The following is a 21,593-nucleotide window of genomic DNA, read 5'->3' as shown; positions in this document are numbered from 1 at the left end:
TTTCGTGACATTTGGACAATTAGAATCCACAATTATCCACTATTTTTATCTTCCACCTAGATTTCTTTTTAACGAGTTCATTTTTGTCCAAATATTTTCCACGAATTATAATATTGCTCATTGAGCTCAGAATATTTTGAGAAATATTATTTTACTAACCTACATCATTTTTACGAATTCTTTCAATGTATCTTTCATGATGTTTTAATTCAAATAATATCCCTATCTGGTAATAGAATATTTTTTTTAATCCATCTTTATTGTAATAATTCTGGAGCTGCCTCATGCGACTGCATTATTCTATGCAAAATAAAATGACAGTAGTTGAAATCACATTTTATTCAAAAAATATAAGTACAAATTCAACAATGTAAAACAAAAATGACGATGGCATGATAAATAGAAAAAGTAACAAAACAAGTAACCTAACTAATATAAATGTACAAAATCAGTGTTTCATCAGTCAAACCGTAGTTGAAGTATCCTACCATTCTCAGTGACCACCACTATGTCCACCACTTCCATGTTTAGAAACATGATGGTAAATGTGCTTGTAAACTGGCACATGAACAGCGTATGGCTTGTCGATGTACTCAACATGATGCTTTTCAACTTCTATTTTGAAAGGTTTGTCAACATAGACTGGAACTAACTTTTCAACAACGATGGGAACTTTTTTCTCGATTTCTTGTGGTACCAATTTGTAAATAGGAACAGATATGGGATGAGGAACTGGAATATGTACTGCATAAGGCTGGGGAACTGGTACCTTTATGATTTGTTCAGTAGGTACTCCTACTGGATGTGGAACTGGTACTCCAATTTTTTTTACCACTGGAATATGAACCGGTTTTGTATGTTCTATTGTTCTGGTGGGAATGTGATGATGCTGCACTTCTACTTTTGGTTTGAGATCGGGGTGATCATTTTGTCCTTCAAAATCATGTCCACTCAGATTAATTCCATGACTAGCAAGATTTGCTATATTCCCAGAGTCATGACCGTCTGAGTCATGACTATTCAATTCAGAACCACCGAAACCATGTTCTCCACCTACTTCTTCTCCTTCATGATTTCGTAAGTGCTCTGATAGGGCGGATAGAGCGGAGTGATCTTGTTGCCCTTCTCCGACGCCTACACTAGCTTGAAAACCACTTTGCCATTGACCTGAAGTTCCACCTGTAAAAAAATGAAGAAAATTTGTTAACTATCTAGAGCTTTTCGAATTTTGGTTTTTTCTCAACTTTCAGCAAAACGAATTGAAATAACTGACGGACATTGAAAGATGGACTCTATTCAGGGTGACATGAACGAAAAACATTTGCTGCTCATTTCACGAGAAACAAGTAGTAAAGGATAGGAATAGGAATATTGTATATGAATTATGACTATAGTATTCCATGAAAGACTTTTTTGTAGAGGAGGTATTGTTTCTTGGTGCTTCTCAGATTTCCCACCTATCACAATCTGAAAAATGAAGAGCAGACCAAAGAGTTCACCATGAGAAATAACTGCATCTGTTTAAAAAATTTGTTTCTGTCTGTTCTGTTTTTCCGTTAACCAGCTGTCGCACCCCTACGAACGATAACCCTCAGAAGTCGAAACTTGTGCGAGCTGAGGATTAACGAGGTCTTACCTTTTAACGTGTGATTCCCAACACGGGTTGGATGATAGCAAGTGATGATTGATCGTTCAGACTAGGGCTTGAACCACCGACCAACACGGCAGTCAATTCGAGTGAGTGAACAAAGCACCCACGCCGAACCGCTTGGCTACCGACAGACCATGCATGATATAAACCTTTGAAGTGTCCAGTCAAAAACTTGTATCTATGAAGTTCGCCTATGAATGAATTAAATGATTGAAAAGTCAATTTTTGGTGACAGGTAATACTGGAACTTCTGACGTGAAATAGCTCCAGAACGAGTACTTTTCTCAATCAGCAAAAATGCAATACTCTTCACAACGCATGTATCATCAACCAAGTTGGCGTCTTCAGGAGATGACGTCAACTTGGTTGGTGGAACGCTCGTCAAGAAGAGTATTGAATTTCTGGTGATTGGGAAAAATGCTTGTTTCGGAAAATTTTCAATACTCATCTTTTTTAATATGAATGACTTTTCGGACTATCGTCTGTGAAACCTGTGAAAATATTTTCAAAAAAAAAGTATTTTTTAAATTATTTTTGCGAGTGTTAAAAACCAAAAAGATTTTTTTTCCGTAATGTTAGCCGTATTGAAAAAGATAAGCATTGATAATTTAATTTTTTCAACACTTTACTTTCAGTGAAAATTCATGAATAATATCAGTTACTGACCAATTAAACTCTTCATAGGTTCATGTATGTTTATTTTATGTTTTTGTTTTTGTCTTGAAACTGCATGTGTGATTATGTTGATTTTGTATGTGAAGCTTTCATTTGTTATTTATTACTGACATTTAATACTGACACACTCCTCGGTGTACATTATATGTATCCAGAGCATCTATCTATCTATATATCTACCTATCTATCTGTATCTGTAGAGTAGAGAGGGTGACAATACAATAAAGAGTTTACTGTATAAGTTTGATAATGCCCTTATAGGATGAAACTGCAGTAACGTTAGTTACAAATGAAAGTGGTGAAAAACATAGAAAGTTTCAATTCTCTTTCCTTCATTTCGATTTTCTACCACGTAGTAACGGCTACATCCATCAATTCATATCATATTTTACCTTCTTCTCCTTCCTGACTTCTTTCCGAAACCTCGTTGTTAATTTGTGGTTCGTTATTATCCAGTTCTTGACCCCCAAAACCTTGCTGTTGCTGACCACCATAATCAGTCAACTGTTCTTGACCTCCACCACCTCCTCCATAATCGAGCGACTGTTCTTGAACGTTGTATTCACCTTTTGGTTCTTCCTGGCTCTGTTTCTGACTGAAGCTATTGTGAAGTTCACTTCCTTGGCCTTCGTGATTGCCACCGTAGTTGCCTATAATACTTCCATGCACCTTATCGTCAGCTAAGGTCAACAGAACGGCAAGACCCTGAAAATGAAATTGAATTAGTTAATTTTTTTGAGAAAGATCAACTTTGTGATGATTTTTTTCACATTTGAAACTGAACTACGTCTTTTGTTTCTATGTTACTTGGTAATTTCTAGAATATTGCTGTCTTGTAGAATTATTCTTATAAACAATCAAGACAAACATTATTTTCATTATCATTCCAGTTCAGCGTATTATAACTCAATATGCATCACTATATTGGATGCTCTGCGCTGCTCTGCTGAAATGTATCAACAGGAATCCTCCTCAAATGATCGAACTCTGACAGATCAACGAGATTTTTTGGGGGTAAAGATACCAAAATGTTTGTATTATAGATGGACTGACCCGTTACTTGATGGGAATGGATAACAATGGCCATGATAAAAACTGAACAATTTTCACTATATTTATTCAATTTTAGACGTGTTTTGCTTACGAAGTGACTTCATCGGTAGTAATAAAAACTAATTTTGAGAAAACGTTCAGGTTAAGGGTAAAAGCAATCAATAGTGACTTGTCACTATGAAAATTGAACTACGCCTTTCATACTCATCTGGCCAATTGTAGTATTTTTCATTTCTTTTTATGAATAATTGTAGCATGTAGCATTATCATGTATCATAACCAATCACAGAAGTAGTTGTTTTTCAGCGGATATTCAACTTTGAAGTGAATGTTCAGAATTCAATTGGAAATATTTTCATTTTCGTGAATCTTTTCCAAGTTCTACTTGGTGGCTAAAGATTTTAATAGAAACTCTACGATATCCACAATCCTCCACTAACACAAGCGGATGGTTTAATTGCAACAACAGTCATAGAAAAAGCAAATCTATCAGCTGAACCATTTGCGTTCCACTCCACTATTTCCACACTAGAATCTACAATGCCAGAAATTACTTTTCGACAAAGTCTAGTCAAGCGATTTTTGAAACATCTTAATATCAACAAGGCGTCTCGTCCTGATGAAGTGCCCGTTATCGTGCGCAAATGAACTCGCACCAGTATTTTGCAGACTTTTCAACCTATCTTACAAGAAAGGGGTTTCTCCTTCCTGTTGAAAGATTGCTCGCGTTCAGCCTATTCCCAAAAATGGCAAGAAAAATATTCCAAATCACTATAGACCAACTAGTTGCTTTGCTATCAATGATATAAAAAATCATGGAAAAAGCCGTTAACCACTATATTCCACTATATGGAAGGCTTCAATATCTTGAACAAATATAAATATGGCTGTCGGAAACTAAGATCAACAGACGACCTTCTATCGCATGTCACCCATATTTGGAATAACGCAATCGAGTAACAGGAAGAGGCAAGAGCTGTTGCGCTTGATATTTCTGAGTCCTTTGGCCGTGTGTGGCATCAGGGTTTGCTGGCCAAACTTCCATGCTGTGGCTTGTCGGATCATTTTTGTATATGGCTTTTCAACTTCTTGAAAGAACTTTCCATGCAAGTTGCCGTCGATGGATATCTCTCGAATACATTTACCATCTACGCTGGTGTTCCAATCGCTGGTTGGAACACGCTGGTTGTCTCCAATCCTCTTTTTATTATATATCAATCACTTACTGGTGGAAACGAAAAATCAAATATATTGTTTTGCTGACGACAGCACACTTGTCTTGTCATTCCATTCGTATTCCAGGACATCGGCATCTTCACCGGCAGCAGGAGGTTGCATATCCCAAAGAGGATCTAGAAGTTATTTCGAATTGAAAGCAACCAGGTTTATTTCAATACCACAAAAACCCAGACATCGCTTTTCTCCAAGAATATAAAAGTCTTCGAACTCTATATAATAATGCCAGGTCAGGCAATTCTGTTTCCTGCTTCAATAAGTTTGTTGGAGATTGAAATGGACACCAATATGTCTTGGTACAATCATGTCATTGGAATTGCAAAAGCTGCTTCTCAAAAGCTTGTAACACTGTTGCAAACCAGAAAACTGTACACACCTTAGCATCTTTTGATGCTTTATGAAGCTCAGATCAGACATTCCTTGGAGTATTGTTCTCATGTATGGAGTGTTTGCCCCTAAGCATACCCTGAAGCTGCTGGATTCCATCTAGAAAAGACCCATCTGATTGATATTTTTTTGATTAATAGGATAACAGAATATGTATAGAATATTATTTGAAATATCTATTTTCTTGATGTATATGCATACCTATTCTTCCTCAAAATCGTTATGAGATTTATCCAATTTTCGTTAAAAAAGATTATTTTGATTGTTGATATCAATTGGGTTTGTCTGTGAAACATCATTTTCTTATGCATAGAAATAGTGGGATTATAACATACCCTTCTTGATGCACCCAACAAAAAATCACTTTTATCAAACTTCTCTCTGTGAGAGTGTGTTAGAAGTGTTTTTATTATTTCTCACCATGAGATTACAATTTCACCTTGGAGTAGTACGAATATTTTCTGAAAATATTCATATACTTAAATGAATTTGATTTAAAACCGCAAGACATAAAACGTAATATTGAATAAAAAATAATGATGATAGTTGAGGAATATTAACTTTCAATTGTCACTGTTGAGTGACGATGTCACATACAAAAAGTTCCTTGAAAAATCACAAAAAACAAATTATAAAATATTGCTATTTAGCTACTCAAATTTTTAGTTTAGAGAACTTTATTTACAATAGTTACACTCTCTATTTAATATGCAACTGTGGAGTCTTGTGGTAAAATCAGTCATTCATTCATTTCTGTAACTGATAAATGGAACAGTCTTTCATGTTCATTGGCACAAATCATCAACCTGAAGTAGGCAGTTATTTCGTAACAAGTATATATGTTATGAAAGCCTATTAGATCTCAATTTCGTTCATAATCACTATATTATTTTTTCTCTATGAGCTTCAGAGTTCTCTTTTTCTCGTATTTGTAATCATTTCTCCATGAAAAACCCAACCAATGCAAGTTTTCCCAACCAATCAGTATTTCCCCTCATACTTCATTCATAAATGCAAAGTAGTAACGATGAGTTCTGTTATCCTTTCACATATGTTTTCATTTCATGCCAGCTACCCATTCACCCATAAATTGATTCATCAGCTAGGCACGAAGCCAACACATTCTGAACATGGAACATATCCATCATAAATCTACTGAACTACTTCATTAACGATTCAAATCGTCGGAGACCGTTTGGCGTGAAAAATAACCACGACAAATCTTGTCTCCACTTTCACGAAAATTCCTACTAGATATAATGAACGCTATTTTTTAACAAGGCTTTGAGTGAAAGGATTTAATTTTATGATGATGATTATCTTATTTCAGGTAAATGTCAACGGCCTGGTGTACTTTCTGATATAATTTCCAAATACGGTGGATGTTATATACAGATCTTAAGTCGAAGTCATAGCTTATCGAATTGATTATGGGGAGTAGATGTCAATAAAATGTTATATATCGTGAAAATATCAATCAAGACGTATAACACAATGTTGACAAAATCATGAGTGAAGCATTAGGACTGCGAAATAATTTTGTCACAATTTTCAAGCATACATTGTTTGGACTGCACGATGCTATTGTCAATGTGTTCGAGAAAATTATAATGAATTATTCCGAATTTTTTGCGATTTTTCACGCTCAAAAATATTTGAGCATGAAATGCCAAAAATATGGTTTTCTATATTTTCAATCTACTGAAACAAAGATAGTTGATATACAAAGGTGAAACTACAACCTTTGGCGTAAAATAAATATAAGAACAAACGCTTTTTACAATTGCAAAAAATGTAATACTTTTCTCGACGCGCGTTTCACCAATCAAGAAAACTGAATGTCTTCATCTTATGTTTGTATTTTGATAGTTGAGTTTAATGGAGTGGAATGTTAGAAATATATCAACTGAGTATAACACATTATCATCAATAAATATGTAGCCTTGAAGAAATGAAATACTTCTGAGCTCTGTAAAGAAAAATTGTGTAAAACAAATAAACGACGTAAATTATTTCCAATCTAGTGATAGTTTATGAGTGATAGTGAAGAATATATTGAAACATTACCTAAAATCATATTCGAAGTTATGCTTCAGGTTATTCAGATAACCAATATCAATCAAATTTTCAGTAGATGGAGAAAATCATATTATATTATCATTATGATTCTGAGATTTTGAGAGGGCCACCACATAAACAAGTCGATTGAAAATATTGTGGAAGTTTCTGAATGTGACCCAGCCACTCAATATTTGACTTCTATCAACTTCATGGAACATTAGACTACTGCCTAGTCTCTACAGGATAGTATACATAAATTAATCTCAACATTTTTCATGTTTTACCTGCAACTTTTTCATTTACATCATAATTGTATGTAATAGCCCTCGTACAGTATACTGGACGATCGCTCTCATATTTTCAAAACACTTGAATAAGGTCCTCACATGATAAATTGACATTCGATATTGGTTGAACTGATTTGAAATCATTTCTTCACATCGCAATGCCATTCCTACGAAATTGCTTGTATGGCTGTAAATTACTTTTTTGTGTATGTCATGATATGTTCCGTTACTATATAGTAATTAAGGAAAGTATTTGTTTGACTTCAGATTTCTCCCTTAGTGAGTATTAAGCTGATGTGTGATTTTTTAAATTGATGAAATATTACACGAAGTGTATCTTGTTTTCTCTTTTCAGACAAGATCTGAGTAATCTTTACTTCTGTAAAGATTATTCTATTATTCTATATTGGGTGGCGCCCAAATTTAATTTCAAACATAGTCAAAAGTGGAAATTTACGGAGTTTCAGGAGAGACTGCAATTATCTTTGAATGATTATTCGTATGGAATAACCATACGAATTATTAGATAGAGAAAACTGCTCACAATAGTTATGAAAAGTTATGTTTTGTTATGATATATAGAAAATTATTCATGAACAGGATATATGAAAATTGATTTGGAAAGTCAGTTGAATTCAAACTGAATTATTTTGATTTGACTATATCCTGAACTGATTTTCTGTGTAAAGAATCGTCAAAAATCAGAACTAGTTTTCGGACAAGCTGCTCTCCCTAACGGATTTTCATCATTCACAGTTACTACTTTGAACCACTTTCACTGTACTAATATACCACACTTTTCACGAAACCAATTGTCGGTGGACCGTGTTAACCGCAAAGAACGAAGAAATAATTGATAGGAAAACTAAAATAATTCCATCACTTACAATAACTAATTTCATGTTGGCGTGTGTTAGATGAAATCAAAGACTGGTGATACGATTGTTCACTCTCTGCTCTTTATACCCTTTCTTGGGCGGGACTATGTGATAGTGAAAGCCTTTCTAAATTTCCGGTTACTCGCTCATTTGGACGTCTCCACAATAGATTATATAAATTAGGATCATTTTTCAAAAACGAAGATAACATATATTGAAATAATGAAAGGGAGCAAAATAATCGGAAGCAAGCATATTTTCCACTAGGCTACATTTGAGATGTCATCAGAACAAGCCATAAAAACGAATTTGTCGAACATGAATAACCCTCCCAGAATGTGCGTCGATTGAAAGTGAAGTCATCCCGTTGAAAGTTTTCAGAAAAGGTAATAGGTGTTATATTTTTCATGAAATTCTCTGTTGAATACTATCTCTCTGCCTTCATAATTATGAACCTTTAATTATATTTCTTCATGCTCCAATACCGGGTGTCAACGAATCTATTAGACAAGTCATAATTTCTAGACTATTAGGAGAATTGAAATGAGATTTGGTATAGTTGAATGGTATGTGGAGAGGAATGTTTTCACATATTTTTCACTTTCCGGTCACTTCCGGTTTCAGCGGAAATGGCTCCGGTTCTGAATTTTTAAATGGAACACCCTGTATATTGTAACATTTTTGGATTTCTGAGACAATTCTGGATCAGAAACTGACATTTCCGAAAGTTTTTCAGCCTACTTGATTTTTTCAGAGTCACTTTTAAAATTGCATCTAGGTGGCCATGATCGGACGTAAACTAATCTATGGACCTCAGGTGATATCAGAAAATTGCAATAGCGGAGTTTTAGTGACTAGTGTGTTGAATATGAATGAGAATGAGAATGAGAAGTTTACAAAATAACATTTTCGTGTCTAACTATTATTTTTCAAATGGCGACCATTTTTTGACAAGCACTTTCCGAAAAAAGGATTTTTTGACAAATCTAACGATACTAATTTATTTGCGATTGGATTACAAATAAGAACATAAATTAAATATTACTGAGGAAAATACTCGATACAAATTCATTTACTTTTGACAAGGGTGCCATGGATAGGAATGATGCATAATATTTTGCGGTTATTTCCATCAAGTCCACTTTGGAGAACAAAACGCTCACCTAGGTTATGACAGTGACATAAGCTTTATGAGCAGAAAGTAGAAGTTTCTCTTGATTTTCGTTAATTTTAGTTTAATTTTTCGTCGAAATAATGTATACTCAAAGTGAAAAAGTGGATATGTTGTTATTGTTTGGAGAATGCCACAGAAATTCAAGGGAAGCTGCTGAGTTGTATGCTCAGAGATATCCCAATCGGCAACACCCATCTCATCAGTATTTTCCCTATGTTGAGAGTCGTTTTAGGCAAGAGGGAAATCGAGACGCAGAACAGAGGTTTGTCATAAATGAGGAGACTGAGATTAACGTTCTTGCTATGGTAGAAGTTGGCAAAACGGTTTCTTTAAGAGAAATTAGTAGAGAAATGCAGATAAGTCACGAATCAGCAAGAAAAATACTGGAAAAGCACGGATATCGAGCATTTAAATATCAGTTACATCAACATTTGTATGCTGACGACGGCAATAGAAGAGTAGTATTTTGTGATTGGTTGCTTCAAAATCATAGAGTTAACCCAAATTTTATCAACTTCATTCTATTTTCCGACGAATCACGGTTTACAAATAATGGCATGTTTAATAAGCAGAATTGTCAGTACTGGGCCCAACAAAATCAACATGCAATGAGAGAGGGCAATTTTCAAGAAAGGTTTGGCGTCAATGTCTGGGCTGGTATCGTTGGAAACAGAATAATTGGTCCAATATTGTTTCAAGGTCAGTTAACAGGGGTTAGATACTTGGGTTTTCTTCAAAATGAAATCGAGGATCATCTTAATGATATGCCTTTAGAAGTTTTACGGCAAATTTACTTCCAGCAAGATGGAGCACCACCCCATAATAGCAGAGACGTACTTGATTTTTTAATAGAGCATTTTAATAATAGAGTTATTGCAACCAACGGTCCAGTACGGTGGCCTGCCCGCTCACCGGATCTGACTGTGTTAGATTTCTTCATTTGGGGATATGTAAAAGAAAGGGTCTACTATGCAACAGCCCCAGCCACTCTCGAAATCTTAGAAGAAAGGATTCAACAGGCATTTAGAAGTATATCGCCTCAAATGTTACAAAACGTGTTGAGAGAAATAATTGAACGAGCTGAAATGTGTCTTGAACAAGGAGGGATGCACTTTGAAAATTTACTATAGTGGAATTTTCAAGAACTTAGGATATTGCAAAAAATCTAAGTGCATCGCTGAAATTATTAGTTAAATTTGTTAAATTTGTTGATCCAATCGCAAATAAATTAGTAACGTTAGATTCGTCAAAAATCCTTTTTTCGGAAATTGCTTGTCAAAAAATGGTCGCCATTTGAAAAATAATAGTTAGACACGAAAATGTTATTTTGTAAACTTTTCTCATTCATATTCAACACACTAGTCACTAAAACTCCGCTATTGTAATTTTCTGATATCACCTGAGGTCCATAGATTAGTTTACGTCCGATCATGGCCACCTAGATGCAATTTTAAAAGTGACTCTGAAAAAATCAAGTAGGCTGAAAAACTTCCGGAAATGTCAGTTTCTGATCCAGAATTGTCTCAGAAATCCAAAAATGTTACAATATACAGGGTGTTCCATTTAAAAATTCAGAACCGGAGCCATTTCCGCTGAAACCGGAAGTGACCGGAAAGTGAAAAATATGTGAAAACATTCCTCTCCATATACCATTCAATTATACCAAATCTCATTTCAATTCTCCTAATAGTCTAGAAATTATGACTTGTCTAATAGATTCGTTGACACCCGGTATATGCTCATATATGAATCATCATTATCAACAATACACTCAATTTGCAAAAAAACATTTTTTCAGAAAAAAATAATATAAGATCTTGACTAAGCATCGAAAATAGCTGTTATATCCTATTTTGAAATATTTGTCACTAATTCCAACTCTTCTTCCAGAAGCGTCTGTCTCTGCATGCTTTTATTTTAATTTGAAAAAGGCGAGCAATAAGAAAAAAATTGAACTGTGTATTATCAAAAAGTTTCGGGTTTAAAATTATTAGTTTTACTGTTTCCTCTTCAGTTTCACCTTTCCCGATGTCTGTAATCACACCCCATGATATGGGTGTCAAATGACGTCATCCTGAATCTAAGACGGCAGACCGCCCAAGATGACAAACTAGTTTTTTCTTGCACTCTCATGATGTGGGTATCAAATAGAAGGGTTAACTGAAAAGGATACCAAACATAAAATGATTTCAATATGAATACAGTATGGTGGACGCCCAAACGTGATTGACTGTCTTTTTAGGCACCCACATTAATAAATATCAAATGAAAGGGTTTGAGATGCGTAATAGCAGAAAATAACCGTTCACTATAGATAATCTTTTTGGGAGACTGGTATTCGAAATAGTCACAGTAGGTATGCTGACAAAAAGTGTGTTCTCAGTGCAATTTGCATCTAACTTGTTCGATTGATGACCTATTTATTATTTAGAAATTGATATCGAATATAGAATAAAAAAATAATTTTATCTAATTTTTACTGAGTTTATCATTTGTAACGACCGGTTTCGGTCGGTTTTTTTTTATTCTATAATAATAATAATAATAATAATGATAATAATACAGGCTCATACAAGCTAATAAGCCTGATGTAGTCCTTCTCGACCACCAGACCAAAACGATATTTGTCGTGGAGTTTTCAGCTCCTGGTGAGACGAATATCGTCAGAAAACAGGAGGAAAAACGGATAAAATATCGAGATTTCCTCTTCGAACTCCGCAGACTCTATCCAGATCACTCTGTCAAGATGGTTGTTCTGATTATTGGAGTCCTTGGTGGAATGATGTCCTCTCTACTCTCGAATTTTAAAATCATACCGGCTTTCCGCACTAAGGCAGAAAAATCTTAGCCGCACGGATGCAGAAGGCTGTCATTCTTGACTCACTGCGCTTGCTCAGGGCACATGATTCTCGGACCCAATGATCACTTACCCCACGGTGTGGGGAGTGGTTATTGGTTGATAATGCTGCCGCGCTCTCCCGAATATATCGGGGCTTCGGGGGATGGGGCCTGGACCAGCGCACACTACGGTAAAAAAAATAATAATGGAGTCTTTGGTGGAATGATGTCCTCTCTACTCTCGAATCTTAAAATCATACCGGCTTGCCGCACTAAGGCAGAAATCTTAGCCACACGGATGCAGAAGGCTGTCATTCTTGGCTCACTGCGCTTGCTCATGGCACATGATTCTCGGACCCAATGATCGCTTACCCCACGGTGTGGGGAGTGGTTATTGGTTGATAATGCTGCCGCGCTCTCCCGAATATATCGGGGCTTCGGGGGATGGGGCCTGGACCAGCGCACACTACGGTAAAAAAAATAATAATGGAGTCTTTGGTGGAATGATGTCCTCTCTACTCTCGAATCTTAAAATCATACCGGCTTGCCGCACTAAGGCAGAAATCTTAGCCACACGGATGCAGAAGGCTGTCATTCTTGGCTCACTGCGCTTGCTCATGGCACATGATTCTCGGACCCAATGATCGCTTACCCCACGGTGTGGGGAGTGGTTATTGGTTGATAATGCTGGCGCGCCCTCCCGAATGTATCGGGGCTTCGGGGGATAGGGCCTGACCAGCGCACACTACGGTGAAAAAATTATAATAATAATAATAATAATAATAAATGGGCTTTATTCATTGACATACATTGTTTATAAGTAAATACAAAAATCAATGAAATGGCGAAGTTCAGCCGAGGCTGTTTTACAACTTAACCTAGGGGATAGCATGTTTCATATAGAAATATAAAAATAATTACCTAGTATACATTGGTGAGTGAGTGATTGATGAATCACAATAATAATATAAAACAAAGGTTATAAATTTCAAAGTAAATATTAAAAATCTATTTAGCTTAAATGAGATAAAATATAGCAAAACATACACAAAGGTGAGACAAAGGGAAAACCTTATGAGCAAGGCATGACATGAATATATTATCTATCCAGAAGACTTCAGATATGTTTTCAACTCTTTCTTGAAATAATATATGGAGAAATGTCTGAATTTACTGGGCAGAGCATTATATTGTTTGATAGAGTTGTAAATAAAACTACGAGAAAAGCAGGCTGTCAAGTGTTTTGGAATAATAAAAGTGTGACGGTTTCGTGTCCCCAAATTATTCTGTGATTTGAAAGTTTTAATTCTTTCATAAATATGATTTGGCTTTTTGTAGATGAGGAATTTATGTGTATTGACAAGTAGGTGGCACTGCCAGGTTTTAGCAATCGATAACCAACCTGACTCCTCGAACTTGGGGGATATATGGTCGAATTTTCTCACACCATAAGAAAGACGAATGCCACTGTTTTGTATTTTTTGTAAGCGATTTACATCAGTTTGTATCAAAGCAGGCCCATAGATTATATCGCAATATGCTAATCTAGACAATATGAGGGTTTCGCAAAGTTTCAACTTCAATTTGGAAGTCATAATATCTTTTGATAGAGTTGACGTAAGATACTGTATGAGCTATGACAAAGTGAATTTATATGTTTGTGAAATCTCAGATCAGCATCTAACCATAAACCCAAGTTCTTGGTTTCTGTAATTGTTTGTAGTAAGTCTTGTCCAAGTTGGATTTCAATTCTTCAATCAATTTCCCTTCTTTTGTGTTTCGGGCCAAAAAGTATCAGCTGAAATTTTTCAGAATTCAATTTCAGGTTATGGGCTATAGATAGATCCAGTATCTTTTGTAGATCGCTATTAATTTTTTCCACGGCCACCTGCCAGTTACTTGGAGGAAATCGATAATATAACTGAGTGTCATCTGCATAATGATGAACTGTGCAATGATCAATTATTTTATGGAAGTCAGATATATATAGAGAGAACAGAATTGGGCCAAGGATAGAGCCCTGAGGTACGCCATAATCAACAGGTAAAGCACTAGAGAACACTTTCCATCCAGACATACTGACTGAGTCCGATTTCTGAGGTAACTTTTCGATAGATTTACAGTACCTTCACTAAATCCGGGAAATTACATTTTCCTACACAGAATATTGTGATCTGATGTATCGAATGCTTTACTGTAGTCCAAGAGTACCATGGCAGTCAATTGATTATTATCAGTTTCTTTGAATAAATCTTGGGTGATGTTGACAAGGGCGATGGTGGTGCTATAGAATGTACGAAATCCAGATTGAACATTTGTTATTAAATAATTATTGTATACAAAAGAATCAATTTGATCTTTCAGAATCCGCTCGAACACCTTAGATAGGATAGGCAGTTTGTTAATTGGCCTTAAATGAGTTGTTTTTCACATTTTGGCAAAGGGAGTACAATTGCATGTTTCCATGCAGAAGGAAAGTGATTTGTTTCTATAGAGAAATTGAATATATGTGTGATATGGTTGATGAGATATACTTCAACATAATGGAAGAAATGTTGTCAAATCCAGCACAGTTACTTTTCATACCACTGATGTATTGTTGAGTCTGGAGTAGTGTCACTCTGCGAAAATCAAAGTACGTCCATTATAGGTCTGAGTATATCTTTCAATAAGTGTTTCATGCTGTTAAGATTTTGCAGGATGAATAATATTTGTGGAGTGGAAATTTATTTGATTCAGATCTGATAAATCCGCGGAAAGGTTAGGGCTGTGTTTATTTTTCAAAATTTCAAGTTTTCTTAGAGTACCCCAGATCAAACTGGAATTTCAGTTTCTTGAAACAAATTCTAAATAGGTCTTTTTTTCACGTCGGATTGCTGCGGTGGTATAATTACTATATCAAATTTTCATCTACTCAATTATTCTTGAGTCCGTAATGCATACTCCAGAGTTTATCTATCATGAATTGGATATTCACAGAAATCTAATCGACTTTGGTATAATCCTCAACTCTTTCAATTGAAATTATCCAACCCCCTCGATGTTTTCCTAACATTCCTGTAATTATTTGTATGAAGGAAAATAGAGTAATTTCAAATGGTTAACTCTTTCAATTGTTCGCAAGCAAAAATTGAAAAAACTTGTCTAGTCCTCTTATCATGGACTAGACATTGCCTAAACCAGATACAAACTGTGAGTTCGTATAATGTGCTATAGAGAGCATAGTAGGCTTTGAAGAAATATTAATTTTTTGTCTATGAATTTGAAATACGGTATGATTGACTTCTTTTAAAAAATTGTTCAATGATTCGCATCAAAAATTCATTCTGAAAATGATTACACGTTTTCTATATTTCATGATGTATTTTACGAATGATTCTGTACTTATTTTCGTTGAATGTTTTTTGTTCAAAGGTCTATTTCATGATATCTCTTTTGAATTATTGAATTGGGGATATTTGAAAAAAATCATATTAAGAATCAACTCATATAGTTTTCTGTAGATTTTTCACTCAAAATCAAATTCACATTGTCCTTCACTTCATAATGAGAATATCATAGTGAACTGTTGATTTTGATTTCTGGTGAACACTATCTCATTGTTGAGAAAAATGTACTTCCAAAAAAAGGAAGTACTGTAGATTAGAAAAAAACATCGAACAAATTCATTTCCAAAACGAAATATTTTCTTTCATAACTTACGTTAATACTAAATATTGGTGATGACAGTATTACTAATACTGAACCTAATAGGCCGAACATTTTTTTCTATCGCATAGATAACCCTATGGAAATCATTCATCAATTATATCTTTCAGACTATTTAAGACAAACTAGAAATGATTATGCCATATAACTCTTCGTTTTTCGGAATGAAAATTCGTGTTGGTTGTAATTATAGTGGAAAAATTGTGATCGGGAGTTTTTTTTTGTCAATAAAAGCAACAACAGTATATATATTACTATTGAATCAACAGTTCTTCATTAAAAAAACCGATCGGAACATCGAAGTGAAACCAATCCCGACAATTTTCGTAAAGAATACTATTTTGGAAATATTTTGGTATTTCTCAAATATTCAACAATTTGTATGTGGATTATATTTGTGTCTCTTGATTCTCCATGAGAAACATTAGGTTTCAGACGCCTAAATGACTGTGGCTGAATGAGAAAAATAGTGCAATTGTTGCAGTTGCAATTTTCAACTCGAACTTTTCCTCGACTACTGATTTTCAATATTACTCTGATTCAATAAAAACTCACCATTGGCAGATGAATTCCATAAAATTCATGAATCCGTTCCACCTCATCCAATAATACCTAACTGTAATCATTCATGCAGTTCAGTTTCTGTTGCAGTTGAACCCATTTTTTCGACAGAAAATCGTCCCATTCCAACATACAATACATTAACGGTAATGAATTCCTGAATGCAGTGAAATGGAAAATGATATGTAGAAAATCAATTACCATAATACTATGCAAAGCAAATATAATTAATAGTTAAGTTGGTGAAACAAATTATTTAATTCAGTTCAATATACATCCATTATCGAACAATGGGACCAATTATAATATAAACAATTACTGGTAGAAACTAAATGGCTTGGTTGATCGGTTCAGTAGATTTTTTCCATTTCCTATCAAATGTATTTTTTTATAGTGAAATGTTTCTGTGATACTGATGGAAAACCATTGGGAAATGACACAAAAATATATTTCACAAGTGCAGAAAGTAACATATTCCAGACTCGTGTGGACGAGTAGCACACTATACTTTTTCTTCGATCAAATTGGAATTCTGCTCATTCAATTTCAACTAGTCAATAGCTAATAATGACTGCAAAAATTCATATTTTCAGTACTGTAGTTAGCAATATTTTTGCAGGTACCATCAATTTTGGAGTCCATATTATAATGTGTTTCTGGTATTGCTTCATGAGGGTTAACTTATCACCTTGGTCGTCTCTCTTATATTTATTGAAGTGATACTCATAGTCATCGTTCGGTTTTTCAGATTCATTGAAATAGAATACACGGTTTTTTCTGTCGCCCCTTCATACAAGCGGTACGATAAGCATACCGATTATAATCGTTGAGTGATTTATAATTTCATCATTTGAAAAATATACAGTATACAGTGAAGAAACTCTTAAGAAGCATATATTTTTCAACTGACTAGGTTTTCTTTCATGAAATTAACATTCAAAAATCTACTAGAACATCGAAACCCATGGGTGAGTTTCTGTTTTCAGAGGCAATTTTGATAATTTTTTTGAATAGAATTGTTGACATCAAAATCAAATCAAACTGCCTTCGTCATTAAAAATGTTATGAGATAATTTGAAAATATGCCAGTTAATTGTGCCACTAATTTGACTTCAGAATACCAAATTTGCAACTACTCCACTGGATTCAGCAGGTAATGGTTATCACTGTCCGTTATCACAACAGGATTTGAAGTAGTATTCATTAAAATTCTATTCTTTCATTCGTAAATTAGCGAAACTCAATATTTTTGTCACAATCACTTCAAATACCGTGAAACGAAAAATATTCAAAATTTCAATAAGATTTGGAGTGATATTGATTAAAATTCAATTGAAATTGTTTCATTTGTAAACTAGCGAAACTCAATATTTCTTTTAGAATTACTCCGAATACTACGCACGAAAAAGATATGAAATTGATACACTTTTTAAACTTTTGTAATGCCCATCAAACCCAGAAGTCAATGCATTGCTCATATCATAAAATAAAGATAATAAGACTTCGAACTATGCTCATACTACCTGCAAAAATATTTTAATATATGCTGGAGTTGTTTCAGAGTAATGGCAGCACAAACTTTCTGAATGATGTGCATAGTTCCATTCGATCCATTAATCGTTATTCGTAAATATTTTATTTGAGATAGCCTCATAGCCAATTGATTTACTACCTTAACATAGCTAACGATTAGAGTCAAAAAGCAATCATCTTCTCATTCATCCTCGGCAATTAAACGCCCAGTTTTGATTTTTAGTGGCTCAATAACGACTTTCCTGTTTATTTGAAATTGGTTGACAATATTTTATGGTTCGGACTTTCATTGTTTAATATGATTTCAATATGATTTCTAATATGCAAATAAACAATTTGAATTGAAAATAATAGCTCAAAAATTATATTAAGCAATAACACGTGAAATGGAATTACAGTGAAATAAAAAAAGGCAAACAATTGAAGATAAAACAATTGAAAATTGAATTGAAATTACTCCACTAGTGGAGTAACTTGGTTTGGAATCTTTCTCGATTTGTATTTTTTCACTCTTTGATTTTTTGCTTATTCTCATCTTATTGTAATTTCATATCACGTTTTATTGCTTATCATGATCAATATTTTTCAGCCATACATTTTAATTTATTTTTCAGAGATTTCAAATCAAATTAGAATCATATTAGACATTAGAAGTCCGAACTAATGAGATAAAACGACTTTTTTGTAATGAAATAATTCATTATTTGTTGTGGAATGATCTTCATCACTAAATAAAATAGTTTTTGAAAAATAGCTGTACCTTTTTGACAAGACAAGTACTTTCGTGCTCATAAGGAAAATTACAAACGTTCCTCACCACGTTCTTGAGTATAAACAAAAGTTGGTCTGAAGGGCTTCAATAATATTTCCCATTTTTAACTTCAAATCTGAGTTAATTATTCTCAAACTCTCATCTGGATTATTTATGTAACAATGGTATATGTTATATGTCATTTACATTTATGACTTGACGATTTCATTCTCTTTCATTGAATAATCTATCAACTTTTCTTCATATCTGGAACATTTTCAGAGGAACGTGTAATTTCGATTTCTTGTTGAACTGATAATGAGTGATGCATCATCTATCACTTCGAGATAAACTCAGTTTGCTAATGATATCAACCCAACCTGCCTATGCGACTGTATTTCAAGGCCAACGTCATACACGGGGCAATAAAAATATTGTCGGACAGACAAGCGGCGTTGGAAGCTCATGGCTCCTCCCGAGCAACGTCTGAATTGGTAGCAAACAACCATAAACGATTCTCCTCGATAGGAAGACTCAACGGATTGTCTCTGGTCTGGATTCCTGGCTATACTGGCCTGGAAGGCAATGAGGCTGCAGACTCCCTTACAAAGGAGGGTGCTGCAAGCAACTTCATCGGACCAGAACCTGTCATTGTCATCGCTTTAAGCTTTGCCAAACAAATATTGAATACCCGGATGGCTTACGGCAGAATCTTCCAGGATTGGCTTACTCCAAGGTGTTTATTCATTCTTCGAAGCTTGATACCAAGTAGTTGTTGGACTACAGTAGGGATGAACTACGATGTCTAACGATGAACTACGATGTCTAACAGACCCTCTTACAGGCCACTGTCATTTGAATCACATGCAGAGACTCGGACTATCGAAAGACAGTGTGTATCGCCTCTATTTGGAAAACGATGAAACAGCAGAGCACTGTGCCTGCTCCACTGGATACCAATTCAGATTTTCAGAGCTCGGCAGGGGTGTACTCTAACCATCTGACATGAAAGATCACTCACCATACAAACTAATTGGCTTCGTTAAGAAGCTGGGTTTATTTGGTCGAGTGTGAATAGGTGTGAACCACAATAAACCATTGCGGGTTGCGGTAGAGGGTCAAATAGACCCTTTCACCTTGAACCTAACCTAACCAGTTGGCAAAGTCGCAAAATGACAATTAATGACAATTCATGTTCAAACTGTAAGTCTCAAACCACTTGTTCGTTTCATGAAATACTTTCTTCATTGATAACTTTTCTAATGAGGAATATATTTTGATAAAATTCTGGATAATTCACCAAGACCTGCTGAGTCCAATGAAAGTAGTCAAAATTTTGATTAATACTCTAAAATTGAATTAGTGGGATCATTGAATATCATATTTCTCTAAACTTATTCTCTTATAATTTTTTCAATGACATGGGAATTTTGACGTTATTTTGACTTGACCTATTTCATAACTATATGTATTCAGTGATATGGTAAGGTTTTCTTGAAAATGAATCGCAGTTTTGTTTCAAATGTTTACAATCGAAAATAATGGAAATTGGTCCTGAACACAAATACTCATCCATGAAATATGATGTTCTGGTAGAATATCCATTGGGTAGATATTCTATGGTCACTTCATTTACAACATGCCACACTCCATAATAAAATGAAATTTTCTGTAGATATTGAAAAAAATCTTCAATAAATGTACTGTTCCAAACTTTACTGCAGAAATTGCCTTGCCTACACAAAATGAAACTTGTCTTAACTGATTACATAATACTCATTTTAATATTGATTGCTTTCTGCCTTGTGGTTAATAATGGCCCTATTTTTGGTGAATCCAAATTGAGAATTGAATAATTCCACCCTCATTCCACTCCATAGTATGTTGTAACATTGCTGTCTGGGTGTTAGCCACTGACTTTGGCAGAAAATTCGTGAAACGAAAGGTATTGTTAGGGTTAATTTTCAACCTTGATTACAGAACGTCATGTAGAGAAATGTTTCAAGAGAATAAAATATTAAGTGTGACAAACACATTCATTCAAAACTCCTGACACACATTCATGAGAATATAAAAATCATGACCTACGATCGGAAGTACATAATTGCTCACAACTCGAAAACATATCTATACAAAATATGAAAAGTCTACTGTGTTTGTTGGAAGGAGTATTAATAATAAATTGCCACCAATTACCTTTAAACAAAAACTTTATTCATTTTTATCGACAAATTGACGATGCCCAACAGGCTGAAACAGCCGGTGTCTCTCAAATTGAAATCAATATAGAAATGATATATTGCAGTAAGTGAATGAGTACTCTTTTGAGTCAGTCCTAGCTTTCGGAAAATTTTATTTCCATCATCAGGGAAACTACAATAATATAAGTTGTACAGTAAAATCAAAAATATTACATGCTCATGATTTACATCTTATGTGAGGATGATTACATTGATTTCGAAGAAGAAATGATGAAACATTGGTGAAGATGAATATACAGTAATTCTGAATGATTAAAATTTTTTTTTAAGATATATTTTTCTGTCAGACCGTCGTTGACCTCGAGTTCCAGGTTAGAATGTTGAAATATGACAGACTGACTACTGACATGTGATGGAAGGCTTTAAATGTCACTAAGGGTACCAACCGTACTCTAGTATATAATGTAAAATTGTTTTGTTTAAAATTTCTATGATTAGATTAAAATGGAGATCTAAATTATACAATAGAATTGTTCAAATTGATATTATTATTGTAAAAGTTCTTGTCTAGCATCAATAAGTAGGAATAAATTTCACTT

At 34.5% G+C, this 21,593-nt stretch overlaps 2 protein-coding genes across 3 annotated transcripts in view; one reads left to right on the top strand and one right to left on the bottom strand.

Annotated features, from left to right (window-relative positions):
- Positions 1-21,593, top strand: part of LOC111505295 (nephrin) — a 1,173,166-nt gene that overhangs the window by 708,739 nt on the left and 442,834 nt on the right. The gene's annotated exons all lie outside the window — the stretch shown is intronic.
- On the bottom strand, positions 325-8,300 carry LOC111506655 (uncharacterized). Its single transcript, XM_023161786.2, has 3 exons — positions 8,238-8,300; positions 2,719-3,031; positions 325-1,179 (listed from the first exon to the last, which is right to left on the bottom strand). The coding sequence occupies exons 1-3, from the start codon at positions 8,250-8,252 to the stop codon at positions 494-496; spliced, it is 1,014 nt and encodes a 337-aa protein (XP_023017554.2). The 5' UTR covers positions 8,253-8,300; the 3' UTR covers positions 325-493.

Source organism: Leptinotarsa decemlineata, unplaced genomic scaffold, assembly GCF_025532065.1.
Source record: "Leptinotarsa decemlineata unplaced genomic scaffold, Ldec_3_MD MMD2_tig00001393_RagTag_RagTag, whole genome shotgun sequence".
Classification (NCBI taxonomy): domain Eukaryota; kingdom Metazoa; phylum Arthropoda; class Insecta; order Coleoptera; family Chrysomelidae; genus Leptinotarsa; species Leptinotarsa decemlineata.
The sequence above is the reverse complement of the archived record's forward strand: the minus strand, read 5'-3'. Positions and strand labels throughout refer to the sequence as shown.